Source organism: Oncorhynchus mykiss, chromosome 19 (genome assembly GCF_057628025.1).
Source record: "Oncorhynchus mykiss isolate SJ-2025 chromosome 19, ASM5762802v1, whole genome shotgun sequence".
NCBI classification, from domain to species: Eukaryota; Metazoa; Chordata; class Actinopteri; order Salmoniformes; family Salmonidae; genus Oncorhynchus; species Oncorhynchus mykiss.
In genome coordinates, this window is record NC_143040.1 from 33,288,029 (window position 1) to 33,306,422 (window position 18,394).

The window sequence follows — 18,394 nt, forward strand, 5'->3', positions numbered from 1 at the left end:
TTCAAGTCTTATGAAAATAAGGTATTTCTGATTTTATTTTTTAATACACTTGCAAAAAAATCGAATAACCTGTTTTGCTTTGTCATTATGGGGTATTGTGTGTAGATTGATGAGGGGGAACAATTATTTAACACATTTCAGAATAAGGCTGTAACGTAAATACATTTGGAAAAAGGGAAGGGGTTTGAATACTTTCCAAATGCAATGTATATATAAACTTCATTTTTAGGGGCACTTAGGTCATAAATTACCAGATTCATTTGAATTTAATACTTATAGGATCATGGAATGCATTTGTTCTGGTTGAAATATCAAGGTAATTGTTTCAGGTGGCAGAACAATAATGCATTGGCAGTTTTGGGGAAGCTACTCTAAAAAGATAGCACACCAAGCTACCAATTACTTCTCAACAAAATAAGTTAGGCTACATTAAAGTTTCCCCAACAAAAAAGATAGTTAAATAAACTAAAGTTACTTTGAAAAAATAGATCACTACATCCAAACTACTTTGTGAAAAATTATCTTACAGTTGAAGTCGGACGTTTACATACACCTCAGCCAAATACATTTAAATTCAGTTTTAATCCTAGTAAAAATTCATTATCTTAGGTCAGTTAGGATCACCCCATTATTTTAAGAAAGTGAAATGTCAGAATAATAGTAGAGAGAATGATTTATTTCACTTTTATTTAATTCATCACATTCCAGTCGGTCAGAAGTTTCCAAACACTCAATTAGTATTTGGTAGCATTGCCTTTAAATTGTTTAACTTGGGTCAAACATTTCGGGTAGCCTTCCACAAGCATCCCACAATAAGTTGGGAGAATTTTGGCTCATTCCTCCTGACAGAGCTGGTCAGGTTTGTAGGCCTCTTTGCTTGCACATGCTTTTTCAGTTCTGCCCACAAATGTTCTATGGGAATGAGGTCAGAGCTTTGTGATGGCCACTCCAATACCTTGACTTTGTTGTCCATAAGCCATTTTGCCACAACTTTAGAAGTATACTTGGGGTCATTGTCCATTTGGAAGACCCATTTGCGACCAAGCTTTAACTTCCTGACTGATGTCTTGAGATGTTGCTTCAATATATCCACATAATTTTCCTCCCTTGTGATGCCATCTATTTTGTGAAGTGCATCAGTCCATCCTGCAGCAAAGCACCCCCACAACATGATGCTGCCACCCCCATGCTTCACGGTTGGGATGGTGTTCTTCGGCTTGCAAGCTTCCCCCTTTTTCCTCCAAACATAACAATGGTCATTATGGCCAAACAGTTCTATTTTTGTTTCATCAGACCAGAGGACATTTCTCCAAAAAGTACGATCTTTGTCCCTATGTGCAGTTGTGAACCGTAGTCTGGCTTTTTTACGGTCGGTTTTGGAGCAGTGGCTTCTTCAATGCTGAGCGGCCTTTCAGGTTGTGTCGATATAGGACTCATTTGACTGTGGATATAGATACTTTTGTACCTGTTTCCTCCAGCATCTTCACAAGGTCCTTTGCTGTTGTTCTGGGATTGATTTTCACTTTTCGACCAATGTACCTTCATCTCTAGAAGACAGAACGCATCTCCTTCCTGAGTGGTATGACGGCTGCGTGCTCCCATGGTGTTTATACTTGCGTACTTTTGTTTGACAGATGAACGTGGTACCTTCAGGCATTTGGAAATTGCTCCCAAGGATGAACTAGACTTGTGGAGGTCTACAATTTTTTTCTGACGTCTTGGCTGATTTCTTTTGATTTTCCCATGATATCAAGCAAAGAGGCACTGAGATTGAAGGTAGGCCTTGAAATACATCCACATGTACACCTCCAATTGATTCAAATTATGTCAATTAGCCTATCAGAAGCTTCTAAAGCCATGACATAATTTTCTGGAATTTTCCAAGCTGTTTAATGACACATTCAACTTAGTGTATGTAAACGTCTGACCCACTGGAATTGTGATACAGTGAATTATAAGTGAAATAATATGTCTGAAAACAATTGTTGGAAAAATTACTTGTATCATGCACAAAGCAGATGTCCTAACCAACTTGCCAAAACTATAGTTTGTTAAGAGAAATTTGTGGAGTGGTTAAAAAACAAGTTTTAATGACTCCAACCTAAGTGTATGAAAACTTCTGACTTCAACTGTATGTTTTATGAAGGTTTTACTTGATGAATCAATGTATGTAAATCTGAAATGTCAGACTACAAATTGCAAGAGGATATTGGGTTTGATGTTAACAGAATGTGTAATTTAGCCTATTAAAAACAAAATCTGTTTCAAGTGAGAATTAGGCAGGCCTGAAGCCGAAAAAGAAAGGAAATAATTGCCTACTTCACCCATATTTTATTGTTTTTTTGCAGAAAAAAGTAGTGTGTTGTTCCAATATCTAGCTACACAACTAGAGGGCAAAAAACATAATTAACTACTAAAAACACTGCCTAGATTTGAATTTAGTTGAACTACCACCAAGCTACTCTAAAAGGTAGTTAGTTACATTACCAATTGAACTACCTGTACAGTGCCTTCAGAAAGTACTGTATTTACACCCCTTGACTTTTCTACATGTTGCTGTGTTACAGCCTGAGATTTTGTGTCACCGGCCTACCCCATAATGTCATAGTGGAATAATATTTTTCGAAATATATACAAACTCATACAAAAATGAAAAGCTGAAATGTCTTGAGTTAATAAATATTAATCCCTTTTGTTATAGCAAGCCTAAATATGTTAAAAAACCCAGATGATGCTGGGCCAATTGTGCTGTAAGTCGTTTTGGATAAAATAATCTGCTAAATGGAATTTATTATTATTATTAATATTATTATAATAGTTCACTACTCCCCAACACTGCATATTGGTTGCTGAAAAGTATGTTGGTTCTGAATAATACAATTACAAAAACAAATCTTGATCTGGCCAATATCAGGCCTATGTTCTGTGATTTTTCCAGTGCAGTTCATTTTGGAAGATATTTTTGGTGCACATCTCTTCCAACCTCCAAACAAGCATGTTTATAATATCCAGTAAAATTGTACTTCTTAATTAAAATAATGACAGTATACTAGTATGCAGTGGACAAAGGCCTACCTCAGTGTTAATTTACCTTAATGGATGAAAACTCCAAAAAGCCTCTGAGGTTTGGTCGCCATCTTGTGGGTATAGAACTTATCAAAGTCCTCTTTACCTGGCAAGTGAAACAGAAGTTTAGTTGGTTACATATACCTATTTGTGGTGTTATGAGTGGGTCTGAAACTTTAGTTTCAGAAAACATGAGGAATATAATGGCAGAATGTATAGAATTGCAGCAAATTTACTTTAAAAAAATTGAATATTCTCTCAGATTCATTGAAAGATGTGTAGAATAGCATGGGAATACCTATATAACGGCTAACTATCTCTCTGCCCCATGGCAATATGTGTAGAAATGTAGGAAATTAGCTTTAAAACAGCAACATTTTCGCTCAGCCACATGGCAAAATGTGTAGAAAAGCACGAGATTAGCTATACAACTGCAAAAAAATAATTTTGCATAATGGCAAATGGCAAAATGTGTAGAATTGTGTACAGTTGAAGTCAGAAGTTTACATACAATTAGGTTGGAGTCATTAAAACTTGTTTTTCAACCTCTCCACAAATGTATTGTTAACAAACTATAGTTTTGGCAAGTCGGTTAGGACTTCTACTTCATGCATGACACAAGTGATTTTTCCAACAATTGTTTACAGACAGATTATTTTACATATAACTCACTGTATCACAATTCCACTGGGCCAGAAGTTTACATACACTAAATTGACTGTGCCTTCAAACAACTTGGAAAATTCCAGAATATGATGTCATGGCTTTAGAAGCTTCTGATAGGCTAATTTACATAATTTGAGTCAATTCTCTACAGCACTTTGAGATATCAGCTGATGTAAGAAGGGCTTTATAAATACATTTGATTTTATTTGAATTGGAGGTGTACCTGTGGATGTATTCCAAGGCCTACCTTCAAACTCAGTGCCTCTTTGCTTGACATCATGGAAAAATCAAAAGAAATCAGCCAAGACTTCAGAAAATAATTTGTAGACCACAAGTCTGGTTCATCCTTGGGAGCAAATCAATCCCAGAACAACTGCAAAGGATCTTGTGAAGATGCTGGAGGAGACAGGTACAAAAGTAACTATATTGACATAACCTGAAAGGCCGCTCAGCAAGGAAGAAGCCACGACTCCAAAACCGCCATAAAAAAGCCAGACTACCGTTTACAACTGCACATGGGGATAAAGATTGTATAAATGTCCTCTGGTCTGATGAAACAAAACTAGAACTGCCATAATGTGTATCGTTATGTTTGGAGGAAAAAGGGGGAAGCTTGCAAGTCGAAGAACACCATCCCAACCGTGAAGCATGGGGGTGGCAGCATCATGTTGTGGGGGTGCTTTGCTGCAGGAGGGACTGGTGAACTTCACAAAATAGATGGCATCATGAGACAAGAAAATGATGTGGATATATTGAAGCAACATCTCAAAACATCAGTCAGGAAGTTAAAGCTTGGTTGCAAATGGGTCTTCCAAATGAACAATAACCCCAAGCATACTTCTAAAGTTGTGGCAAAATGGCTTAAGGACAACAAAGTCAAGGTATTGAAGTGGCCATCACAAAGCCCTGACCTCATTCCTATAGAAAATTTGTGGGCAGAACTGAAAAAGCACATGCAAGCAAGGAGGCCTACAAACCTGACTCAGTTACACCAGCTCTGTCAGGATGAATGGGCCAAATTTCACCCAACTTATTGTGGGAAGGCTGCCCAAAATGTTTGACCCAAGTTAAACAATTTAAAGGCAATGCTACCAAATACTAATGTATGTAAACTTCTGACCCACTGGGAATGTGATGAAAGAAATGAAAGCTGAAATAAATCATTCTCTACTATTATTCTGACATTTCACCTTCTTAAAATAAAGTGGTGATCCTAACTGACCTAAGACAGGGAATTTTTACTAGGATTAATAAGAGTTCTACTGTTGTCAATGTTAGGCTACCTGCTACACTGGTGCATGGAGACTATTTTTCTCGGATCCACCCACGTAAACAGCATAAAAAGTGCCTGAAATAATTGGTGTAAATCCTTTTTTGACAATTAAAACATATTCACTCAGCTTCATAGTAATAGAAACAGTACTAACGTCCTTTTCACAGTTGTGCATGCATAATCCAGGTGTAGCTCCTCTGTAATTTATTAACACTGCATGTTTATTTTAATAATTTATTTATAGGGGACAATTTACATGAATTATTATCAATATTACAATAATGCAAAATCCATGTATGTGTGCCGGGGTTAGCCAAAAGCTAATTTGCACCCTTAGTACCAGGGCAAGTAAGAGCAATTACACAACAGTACAAAATACAAATACATTACATTGAATAATATATAATTCTAACAACAACTTATTTGTAATAAAAACACTATCATCAACTGTCGTCTTACATATGAGGACAACTTGAGTACAAGTTTTGATATTTCATTCCAGTATATTGTAGCTCTAACAGAGAAGACCGATTGACCAAATTTACTGTGTCAAAGTGACAACGCAAAAGTTACTGCCCTTGTTGTCCTGGAGTTGCTTTCTTTGAGCATGCTATGCAGGCATAGGGGTGGAGGGGCAAGACAGTGCAGGATCTTAAAGACAAAGCTTGCATCTACATACTGCTTAAAGCTATCCAGACTGAATAAATTATGTTTGTGAATGACGTGACAATGGTGGTAACAGTTTGGTTTGTTATCAAAAATCTTAAGTGTTTGTTTGTAGAGTGATTCAATTGGTTTCAGAATAGTAGCTCCTGTTTGTGACCAGCATGTGAGGCAATATCTCAGATGTGAGAAGATCATAGCCTGCATATATAGTTTGGCGGCCTCCATAGGAAGGTAAGGTCTTATAAACTTTAAATGTAAAAATTGTTAACCACCTTTTTCACATGTTTCTTAAATGTCAAGTTGGAGTCCAAAATGACACCAAGATACCTGAAGAGTTAGACACAAATTTCTCCCTATTAACAAGAACAGCTCATTGGGAAGAATTCATACATTTCTTAGAGAAGTACATACAAACAGTCTTGTCAATATTTAAATGCAGGTAAGAATCAGTCATCCATTTGGAAACGTGTACCATAAGCTGTTTACAACTTGATACAATGTGTTCAAAGGGCACCCCGATGATTGGTATGGGGACCAGTGGGTTTTGGAAGTGTGCTTTTGGAGCAGTGATTTGACACTCCGGTCAGCTGCGACAATAGTCTTCCACGGCCCTACTCATCCCAGGCTAGTGGAACCGGGCTCTGATCTGTTCCTGGGTCTTCTCCATTCCCAGGTGGGTGTGGGCCAGCTGAAGAACGGTTCCCACATACCGTCGGGGCAGCAACACTACCTCTTGAAGTTCCCCCTGTTGGTGTGACACCTGATACAAAAGGTTATTCTTGATTTGGAAATGGGTTTATCACCAGTCATTCACCCCCGGAAGTAGCTGTCCATCCACCGCTATCACTTGGGCTGCGGCGGCTTTTAAGTTCGGATCCTCCCAATGGGCAGTCCCGATGGGCAGTCCCCCCGCGTGTGTCTCGACTGGTCCCTTGAAATTGAGGAGGGGGAGGATGGGCTCCTCCTCCAGTGGGTCACCGGGGGGGGGGGGGGGGGGTCGGGTTCCGGGCCCCTTCAGACTCAGACTCCGGACTTGTAGATACAGGTTTGTCAACCGCCTGCCGCGTCTTCGGCCGACTCTTACCTTTTTCCTCAGATCATGCCTCCACAGTGCCGTGAACAGCAGGTCAATCTCGTCCCACGAGGAAGGGTACCGGCAACTCCGGTACGGCACCCACTACCATTTGGCAGCACCCTTGTGGCGTCACGATATTGGCCCATACGGTTGGATACCGCTTTGTGTCACTGAGGACACAGGAAATGGACATCTCCCTACCACAATCAAAAAACCTCCTTTGGTCTCCATCTACCTGAGGTCATCGGTGGCGGGTCGGCTCTACCCCAGCCGTCTCTCCACGGGTATGCGATCCTTTGGCCCTGCCGACTGTACACAGTGGTAGGGCTGTCCTTCCGTCCCTTTGGATGGGTCCCGACTCGGTCATGCTCCCACTTCATTTTTAAGGTTAGGGAGAAGTGCAGTGAATAGTGCCAGTTTTTAGCAGCAACACTACCTCTTGAAATTGTAATTGTAATGTATGTAATTATGGTTGTTTGTAATTTTGTCTTGCCTTTTAATCATTATACAGTATTTGTTATTGTTTTTACCATCGAGGACCACTTTGGAAACAAGCGTTTTAATGCTTTCAAGTGATATCCTCTGGGTCCACATTGTACATTTTGTTGTATGTCTGTTACCCAAAATAAATTAAATTCTTCGTCAGGACTTTAGGATGACTTTCCGCAACATATCCAGGATAATGGGCTGCATGGGCTGTGTTAAGTGAGTGAACCGTAAAGTTCCCTTAACTCTGTGTGTGTGTGTGTGTGTGTGTGTGTGTGTGTGTGTGTGTGTTGGGGGAGGGATATTTGACTGCTCAGAAACATATTGTTGTGATACAAAGATCTATTTTAGTTAGTGAGGTAATAGTGTGGTTATACTGTGACCATTGTAGGTGACAGTAGGTCAGTGGAGACTTCTCAGATGAGGAAGGGGAGGACCATTCTCCTCAAACAAAATAAAAATATAATAAAAATATATTCAAGTCACTAAATCATTGATTAAAACTCACTGTTTTGCAATGAAGGCCTACAGTAACCTCCACAGCACCGTAGGGTAGCACCATGGTGTAGCCGGAGGACAACTAGTTTCCATCCTCCACTGTGTACACTGAAATGTGAAAGTCCTGACAATTGACTTACAAGGGATGCAACAAAACAAATAAAGGAACATGGACCGTAACCAATACCGTTTCAGCTACATGGCACTTTGATACTGTATCAGGGTAAAAAAAAAAAATATCTTGCAATAGCTTTTCATAATCAATTTATTGGTGAATGGTGAATGTTACTCACATGAAGTATTTTGTATACACATGTAAAACGTGTTGACCAATCATTGATAGAATGTGTACACTTCTCAGGGCCTTTAGAGGTGCTTATCCAATCTTTCTCAATGGCAGATTAGCTGTAAGGTAACTGAATGTAATTTGATGTAGAGATTGTTTTCTATGACTGAAATAAATATAAGGTCTGTACACAATCTGTTAAGTAAAAACATAAAGAACACACACCCTTTTGGTGAGGTGCAGACTAGCGAAAGATACTATACAAATAAAAAATAAAGTCGCACACTCATCTCTTCTTGCTGTAAGAGTAAATAGCTTGCCCAATCTCCTATTCCTGTAGCATGAGACTGCTTAATGTACAAGTACACCCCATGGTCAAGAAGCTGGTCTATCGCACGGCCTTATGCTGAGTTTCAAGCAAAGAGGTGTTGAGTCTTCTTTGGTTATGACTCACCCGGGGATTGAACCCCCAACCTTCCAATCTTTAGGCTAATCTCTGAGTGTCGATCAGTTTCACGGTTTCATATAAGTCTCTTAAATCAGGGTGAAATACTCTGATGAAGGCTTTTTAGCCAAAATGTTAGTAAAATAAAGAAGAGATGAATGTGCGGCTTATCTTTTCCCTATCAAGGTCAGTAGCCTTTGAAATTATACACATTTATCATTGTCATTTCCAATCCTCCTCCAGCAAATCAAGGATTATATACTTTACATGCGCCATCACCAGTACACAAACATGTTTTTTAATAAAAATAAAAAAACGCTTTCATAATGGATTTCACTGCCTGTCTGCTGCTGGTTTCCTCAGTTCCAAGTGAGGCAAAACACTGGCTTTGATAACTCCTCACACTGACCGTTTTGACCACATGCTTGAGCATCCTCGTGAATATTGGTAAAGGCAGAAGGGTGTTGATTATGGATCAACTGTGAAATCAACATCAGTTGCATGATTAGATGCGAATCTGTGAAGCCAAATCTTAAATCAGAGATGAGTGGGAATACAGTGGATTGAACAGTCTTGTCAAAATACACAGGAGCTCAAACCTGATCCGCTTTAAAACACGTATAATTGAATCGTAGTCGAGGGTTCGGCCAAGACACAAAACCCAATTTCGACATTGTCGTTCGCAGACCAGAGAAACCTCTGTGAGCTGATAATGTTGGTCAGGACTTAGGAATGCAAACCAACTTAACGCACTGGTTATGATTTGCGCCATCAAAGAAAGTGGGCGATTCATATTTATGTTTGATTTATCAATTGCAGTCACATTGTTAACCAGAGGGTTCTTGAGCCTTCTTTAGTGATCTATGAAAGATGGGTAAACATGTTACATTCATTGGTCACCAATAAAGAATTTGAGACAAATTATAATTATTATAAAAGGCTAAACCTGCTCTTTGCTAGACACAAGAGCTTATATAGCAATAGATTTCACAGAAGCAAAATCAGCAAAAAAATACTTTCAACTCATACATTTGAACATAAGTTGCTGTTAAACAGATAGTTGAATATTTTTGCAAATAAGCCCTTTATCTACTTCCCCAGAGTCAGATGAACCCATGCATACCATTTTTGGGTCTCTGTGTTCAGTTTTAAGGAAGTTGCCGATTAGCGATAGCGTAATTGCTAACTAGCACTATAGCAATAGTCTATTGAACTAACGCTAGCTAGCATTGGCTCACAAAAATACCTCGAACTCCCTTCATACTGGACGCAAAGACATACAAAATGTTATCCACGATTTCATCTGACTATCTCTTTAAGTAAGGATAATTTGCAATCATGCCAGAGATGTATGTTCTTGGATATAAGGGTGAAAATATCAACATTTGCCAGTATTTTCCCATTGATTATAGCGGTCTGCTCGCTTTTGCTTACTGACAGAGATTTGCTGCAACCATCACACACGTATGCAACTTAGTTTGAGACTCCAAAGCAAATTAAAGGAAAGACAAACATCTGTTTGTTCCTACACCCAAATCCATTACCCTGCAGAATCCACCTCTAAAATTATTTTTTTTAAGGAAAAGGGGGAATAAAATACAATAAAAATCTTTAAAGCAGTTCCCCTGGCTGGCCGGAATTGGCTTATGGCCCTGGGAGGGTGAGAGGAAGTTCAACCTGCGGGTATACTATAGAGATAAATAGAGGACTCATATGTGTATCTGTGCCATTCTAGGGTAATAGACAGCAGCTCCATTAAGGCTATCTTTTAAAATAGTACATTTTCAATTGGCTAATCCCTCCTAATGACCCAGTTGGAAATGACTCCAACCGGGTCATCAGGAAGGATCAGTAAATGAAGATGGAAGTCCCACCCAATTGCCTACATTAAAATGGGGGAAGCCCTCAATGGCGGTGCCCATGCTAAAACAGCCTTTTGGCCACTAGAGGCCTCTATCATTCTCTGTGGGTTATACGTTTTCACTTCCTGTCGAACTGGACATTTCCTGTATGACCACCACAGCACCAAAGGTCAAAAGGTGACATCAGCCATATGATGCAATGACAATCCCAAACACAGAGATGTTGGGAGAAAATAGCATAGAATATACATAAAAAGCCTCCCGAGTGGCACAGCGGTCTAAGGCACTGCATCGCAGTGCTTGAGGTGTCACTACAGACCCAGGTTCGATCCAGGGCTGTGTCACAACCGGCCGTGATCGAGAGTCCCACAGGGCGGCGCACAATTGGCGCAGCATCGTCCGGGTTAGGGGAGGGTTTGGCTGGGGGGGCTTTACTTGGCTCATCGTCCCAGCTCCTTGTGGCAGGCTGGGAGCCTGCAAGCTGACTTCGGTTGGAGTTGGAGCGAAATTGGGGAGAAAAGGGGGTAAATAAAAATATTTTAAAAAATATATATACTTAAAATATGATTGCATTCGTCAGCAGATATTAATTGACATAACTCGTATAACGTCAACAACAACAACACTTGATCTCAGACATTCATGGAAGAAAGGAAACAAGAAAATAATGGCAAAATAAAACAAAACAAAAAATTAAATATGATTAGAAGGCATATCAAATGTGTAGAGAGCAATTCCTCTTGCCCTCTCTGAACAGGTTTTTGCAAACACAAAACTCTGTTCAACAGTAACAAACAAAGGAAATTGTCACATCTGTGCCCACTACACCCTCTGGTGTTCATCCGGTGTCTTCCTAATCTTCAGTTCTCCCCCTGTATACACTCTCCCTTGGTGTGATTGTGTGGTTGGAAACAGGTGTGCTGGAGTCAGAGCTGATCCCTACCAGCTGCAAATCATCCCATAATCAAGACCTCTACATATACTCATCCCTGCCACCTCCACTCGGCCAGATCGTAATCTCTGCTCAGTCCGTCACTCTAGCCTTTTGTCTATTCTCAAGATCCTGTTACTCTGCTTTGCTCGTTTTCCTCCCGTACACCATTTGTTGTCCTCTCCTTGCAGTTACTGCTCTGTCTCTGGCTCCTGTTCCACATCTCACCACCAACCACCTTGCTCTGGATATCACTCACCACTATTACCTTGGATTCCCCTCAGGACCCGTTCCCCTGTTCTACTCAACCAACTCCAACCTCACACTACACTCCTGGTTTTTGCAACTCATCTGAGCTACCCCGGTTCTGCACTCCCCAATTCTCTGTTCAATATACCTTTTTGTGCATTCATCCCGGCTTCCTCTTCCGAGTCTGCTCTTGGGTTCCCCCCCCTTCGCTCATCGTAACAGGAAAGGAAAGACAATCAACAGTCTTCTTACCTCCTACCTAAACACTTTCTGTGCATATAAGCATGTTTAGCAAACACATTCACACACATACTCGCCCTGTACACCTGGGCCGTACCACTATCTCGACATGGAAAAGTCCAAACTAGTAGCCATGGAGTATAAAAAACAAACATAGAATCCAGTTAAAAATGAAGTAAGTAGGTGGTCATAAAGCTTATTAATAATTTTTGATATTTACAGCATTTTGTGCAAGACGTTTTCCACAAGGGAAAAAAAACTAACAGTAACATGTAATGGCACATTTTCAGGTGTCCTTGTATGGTGGTGTAGCCTGGTCTCAGATCTGTCTGTGCTATTTTTGCCAACTCTGATGGCCAATGGGGTGACTATGACCAGAGTTGCTGGCAAGACAAAACAAACAGATCTGGGTCCAGGCTAATGATGGTGATCTTGATGCTGTAAACTACCACATGGATACAGCTACTATTATAGTCAAGATATAGAAAGAGAGGGAGGGCGTCTTTAAGCCCATCTATCCTCTCTGTCACCGGTTAACCTGGTCCCAGATATTTTTGTGCTGTCTGGTGACAATGACCATTAGAGTTGTAAAGAAAACACAAACTGAGCTGGGACCTTGCTAGGGCTTTGCCAGGAGTAGACTACTGTACTATAAAACTGGACCACAAACATTTTGATCTGATCACTCCGCCGATCCACACTTAGTCCGTACATTCACTTTACTGGGTCCAGATCAGAAAATTAATTCAGAAACATATTGTTTCCCCAGTCTATGCTCCATTATGGGCCTCTCGTCAAAACGGAGTTCCCAAGGAGCTAAGAAAGCTGGAGGCTCGAGACTACATTTTACGCCCAACTCTCGATCTGTGCCCTCTTTGGCAAAAGTGGCCTTCCTCTTCCACACAGTCTTAGACAGTGTGAAAGATTCAAACACACAAAGTATTAACCCTTCCCACAGTGTCCCAGTGCACATTGGGCTCGAATACTGAGAGCATTGCCCATGATTCTAGCCCCATTTGGTGCTGGTTTAGAAGGACATGGTCATGGATGTCTCATTGCTCAGATAACAACTGGTCTTTACAGGGAAATGAGACATGGTCCAGGGAAGGAACACAAAGTCTGAGATTGTATAAAGATCCAAGTCTACATTAAAGCCAGAGTCTTGTCCTCAGAATGTGAAGTGAGGGGATTTTTTCAAGTGCAAATGTCACCTCCAGACTCATGGAGGGGAGTCTGTGTGCAGGGGGTAGCGGGGAGAACTGCCCACTGGACCAAAGCAAAATAGGAAATTTATTAACCCTTCCTGGTCCTTCCTGGTCCATGTACTTGTCTGGTCCTTGAAAGAGATAGAGGACTAACTTTTCTGTTTGATGTCCGACAAACATAGAGTGTGTGTGTGTGGAAAAGCTGAGAAGCACAATCCCTTCCTTACAAACACTTCTTAGGAATAGTACAATGTTCCAGGAAGAGCCCTGCACGGACAAGAGTGTAAAGCCCGAGCCCTACCCATGCCCACAACGTTCAGGCCCTACACTACCCAGGCCCAATTGCTTCTGCCAAATTTAATGCCCTGCCAAAAACCCCAAATCAGAAATAACTTCCTCAGTTTGTAAATCCATTAGCTGCTCCTCCGTCTGTCACTCGCTCTGCATCCGCTCAGCTCATGGTGGCTCTGAGTCTGAGTATCCATAGCAATGGCTCTGCTTGGGCTACTTTTCATCACTCTAAACTCCTAAAAAACTCAAGGAACATTTATTTTCTGTGAAATAATCTTTCCTGTTTTATATGTAATGTGGTTGAAGAACTTAGTTAAATATGACTGTACTGCGCAGCAGAGAACACACAAATGGTTCAGCTTCAAAATGTTAGTGATCAATCTAGTGATACCCGAGCCCTGCCCGTTCTCTAGTTATTGATGAAAAAAAGACCCTACCTGGCCCTAACCCGATGTATAATGTCGGGGGCCGTTGGGCTCGGGTTGGGTAGCAGACCTCTGTTTCAGGACTGTGGTAATAGACATGTTGGAAAGCTTTTTTAATAAACAGAATATCACTCAGCTGACCATTCCCTAACCACCACTGACCTCAAATGATCTCCCCTCGTCTGGCCCTAGAAATCTCAATGGTCGTCACCATGCCTACAACAAGACGGTAGTTAAGTAGCCCTGGTGGGGTGGGACCGGGTTGAAAGCTGGAATGAGGGAGGTGTGGCCACACAGCGCCAGTCACAGGATCGCTAGGGTAACCCAGAGGGTCGTAGCCATGTAGCTGAAGGTCAGGAGCGCCCCTTTCCTGAGTGTTTTCTGGATTACTTTCAGGGGTATCTACTGGGGACGGCGGGGGTGGTTAGTTCTGAGGGGTGCAGTAGTGATTCTGGGGGGTAGAATAGTAGTTCTGGGGGGTGGAATAGTAGTTATGGTGCTGGTTGGAATGGATGTTGCCGTAGGCTAGGAGAAGGGGTGCAGTGGAGGTCTGGGAGCCGGTGGGGAGATGGGGGATCCCCGTAAGGCTGCCGTTCCTCTGGGTGGAGCTGTACCAGCTGGGGTCCAACTGGGGCGTCGAGGACAGGAAACTACTGTGGAATGGAAGGGACAGGCTTAAATCAGCATTGTATCTGTATGGGGGATATAAGACGTTAGGTTGACTGGGGGATGTAGAATGTATTATGTGACTGTATGGGCGACTGTGTAAAGGGAATGTAGGAAGTTATATGTGACTGTGGTGCATATACAGTGCTTTGAGAAAGTATTCACACCCCTTGACTTTTTCCAGATTCTGTTGTGTTACAGGCTTAATTTAAAATGTATTAAATGGAGGTTCTGTGTCACTGGCTTACACAAAATAGTGGAATTATGTTTCTAGAAATACAGTGCCTTGCGAAAGTATTCGGCCCCCTTGAACTTTGCGACCTTTTGCCACATTTCAGGCTTCAAACATAAAGATATAAAACTGTATTTTTTTTGTGAAGAATCAACAACAAGTGGGACACAATCATGAAGTGGAACGACATTTATTGGATATTTCAAACTTTTTTAACAAATCAAAAACTGAAAAATTGGGCGTGCAAAATTATTCAGCCCCCTTAAGTTAATACTTTGTAGCGCCACCTTTTGCTGCGATTACAGCTGTAAGTCGCTTGGGGTATGTCTCTATCAGTTTTGCACATCGAGAGACTGAATTTTTTTCCCATTCCTCCTTGCAAAACAGCTCGAGCTCAGTGAGGTTGGATGGAGAGCATTTGTGAACAGCAGTTTTCAGTTCTTTCCACAGATTCTCGATTGGATTCAGGTCTGGACTTTGACTTGGCCATTCTAACACCTGGATATGTTTATTTTTGAACCATTCCATTGTAGATTTTGCTTTATGTTTTGGATCATTGTCTTGTTGGAAGACAAATCTCCGTCCCAGTCTCAGGTCTTTTGCAGACTCCATCAGGTTTTCTTCCAGAATGGTCCTGTATTTGGCTCCATCCATCTTCCCATCAATTTTAACCATCTTCCCTGTCCCTGCTGAAGAAAAGCAGGCCCAAACCATGATGCTGCCACCACCATGTTTGACAGGGGGGATGGTGTGTTCAGCTGTGTTGCTTTTACGCCAAACATAACGTTTTGCATTGTTGCCAAAAAGTTCCATTTTGGTTTCATCTGACCAGAGCACCTTCTTCCACATGTTTGGTGTGTCTCCCAGGTGGCTTGTGGCAAACTTTAAATGACACTTTTTATGGATATCTTTAAGAAATGGCTTTCTTCTTGCCACTCTTCCATAAAGGCCAGATTTGTGCAATATACGACTGATTGTTGTCCTATGGACAGAGTCTCCCACCTCAGCTGTAGATCTCTGCAGTTCATCCAGAGTGATCATGGGCCTCTTGGCTGCATCTCTGATCAGTCTTCTCCTTGTATGAGCTGAAAGTTTAGAGGGACGGCCAGGTCTTGGTAGATTTGCAGTGGTCTGATACTCCTTCCATTTCAATATTATCGCTTGCACAGTGCTCCTTGGGATGTTAAAAGCTTGGGAAATCTTTTTGTATCCAAATCCGGCTTTAAACTTCTTCACAACAGTATCTCGGACCTGCCTGGTGTGTTCCTTGTTCTTCATGATGCTCTCTGCGCTTTTAACGGACCTCTGAGACTATCACAGTGCAGGTGCATTTATACAGAGACTTGATTACACACAGGTGGATTGTATTTATCATCATTAGTCATTTAGGTCAACATTGGATCATTCAGAGATCCTCACTGAACTTCTGGAGAGAGTTTGCTGCACTGAAAGTAAAGGGGCTGAATAATTTTGCACGCCCAATTTTTCAGTTTTTGATTTGTTAAAAAAGTTTGAAATATCCAATAAATGTCGTTCCACTTCATGATTGTGTCCCACTTGTTGTTGATTCTTCACAAAAAAATACAGTTTTATATCTTTATGTTTGAAGCCTGAAATGTGGCAAAAGGTCGCAAAGTTCAAGGGGGCCGAATACTTTCGCAAGGCACTGTATTTAGAAATTAACAAAAAATGAAAGGCTGAAATGTTTTAAGTCAAAAAGTATTCAACCACTTTGTTATGGCAAGCCTAAATAAGTTCAGGAGGAAAAAAATAGCTTAATTCACAAAATAAGTTGTATTGACAATAATAGTGTTTAACATGATTTTTGAATGACTACCTAATCTCTGTACCCCACACATACATGTAAGGTCCCTCAGTCGAGCAGTGAATTTGAAACACAGATTCAGTCACAAAGACCAGGAAGTTTTTCCAATGCCCCTATTTGTAGATAGGTAAAAGAAAAGCAGATATTGAATATCCCTTTGAGCATTAATTACACTTTGGATGGTGTATCAATACACCCAGTCACTACAAAGATACAGGCATCCTTTCTAACTCAGTTGCCGGAGAGGAAGGATACCGCTCATGGATTTCACAATGAGGCCAATGGTGACTTTAAAACAGTTACAGACTTGAATAAGTTTAATGGTGGTGATAACTGAGGATGGATCAACAACATTGTAGTTACTCCACAAAACTTACCTAAATGACAGAGTGAACATGCATCTTGTTTGCAATAAAGCAAAACATGTTTTTTTTAAATGGCAAATAAATTAAATTTATGTCCTGAATACAAAGCGTTATGTTTGGGACAAATCCAACAAATTACAGAGTACCACTCTTCACATTTTCAAGCATGGTGGTGGATGCATCATGTTATGGGTATGTGTGTCATTGGGAAGGACTAGGTATTTTGTTGTTGCTGATCAAATGAAATGGAATAGAGTTAAGTACAGGCAAAATCCTAGAGGAAACCCTGGTTCTGCTTTCCAACAGACACTGGGAGACAAATTCACCTTTCAGCAGGACAAGGCCAGATATACACTGGAGTTGCTAACCAAGAGGACATCGAATGTACCTGAGTGGCCTAGTTACAGTTATGAATTAATTTGTCTTGAAAATCTTTGGCAAGACTTGAAAATGGCTGTCTAGCAATGATCAACAACCAATTTGACAGAGCTTTAAGAGTTTTTCAAAGAATAATGTGCAAATATTGTACAATCCAGTTGTGCAAAGCTGTAGGATGTTAGCTGTAATCACTGCCAAATATGATTCTAACATGTATTGTACAAACAAATATGAAAATGTATGTACTCACTACTGTAACTCGCTCTGAATAAGAGTGTGTGCTAAAAATGTATTAAATGTATTGACTCAGGTGTGAATACTAAAAACATGGTTTTCACTTTGTCATTATGGGGTATTGTGCGTAGATGGCTGAGATTTTTTTTAATTTAATACATTTTGAATTCAGGCTGTAACACAACAAAAATGTGGAATAAGTCAAGGGGTAGCAATACTTTCTGAAGGCACTGTAGGTTGTTATAGATGACTTTGTACAGGGGAAATATGATGCTATAAGCGACTGTATAGCTGGAATGTAGGATGTTAGCATTGTGTACACGAGATATAGGATGATATAGGTGACTGTGGGGGGTAAATGACGGCATTACAGTATGGTTTTAGGTGACTGTATACGGACAATATAGGATGCAATATAGGTGACTGTGTACAGGGGATACAGGATGTTATAGGTGACGGAATTTACAATATAGGATGTTATAAGTGATAGAGTATCCTGTTACCCACTTCGGTCGATCTGCTCTGGAGTTGTTGCTCCTGGACAGGTCATCATCGCTGTCGTACCTCCGGGGGTTATCAAAAAAATAGGCCTTGGAACTGAAGCTGTGACTGTTGATCATTCCTCCTGGTGCCTGGGGAAAAGGACACACTCACAACTTAATAAGAAATATATGACACGAAAAACATGCTTAAAGACTTTACATGAACTTATACCATAGTAATAAGACTGGAAATATTCTTGTAAGTACATGTATTGTGGGACCAAATAATTTCCAATGGGTCTCATGTGGCTCAGTTGGTAGAACATGGCACTTGCAATGCCAGGGTTGTGGGTTCGATTCCCACGGTGGACCAGTAGGAAAAAGTAGCACTGCTAAATGGCTAAACTGTCATCCTTTGTGTTTCAAAGTCAGTGTGGTTGTCTGATAAATGAATGTCAATTTACAATGAGCAAAAATATAAACGCAACAATTTCAAAGATTGTACTGTGTAACAGTTCATATTAGGACATCAGTCAATTTAAATGACT

General features: G+C 40.7%; 1 protein-coding gene across 3 annotated transcripts in view; it reads right to left on the minus strand.

Moving 5' to 3' along the window:
- Positions 1-7,977: 7,977 nt before the first annotated feature.
- The window catches only part of gpr137c (G protein-coupled receptor 137c), a 35,040-nt gene continuing 24,623 nt past the window's right edge, over positions 7,978-18,394 (minus strand). For 2 of the 3 annotated variants that reach the window (XM_021573687.3, XM_090210793.1), the window contains exons 6-7: positions 17,872-17,996; positions 7,978-14,317 (exon numbers count right to left, since the gene is read on the minus strand). In XM_021573687.3, coding sequence (XP_021429362.2) covers positions 14,089-14,317; positions 17,872-17,996 — 354 coding nt within the window. In that variant the 3' untranslated portion in view covers positions 7,978-14,088. Of the gene's footprint in view, positions 14,318-17,867; positions 17,997-18,394 lie in introns of all 3 variants that reach the window. The other variant, XM_090210792.1, reaches the window with a different exon arrangement.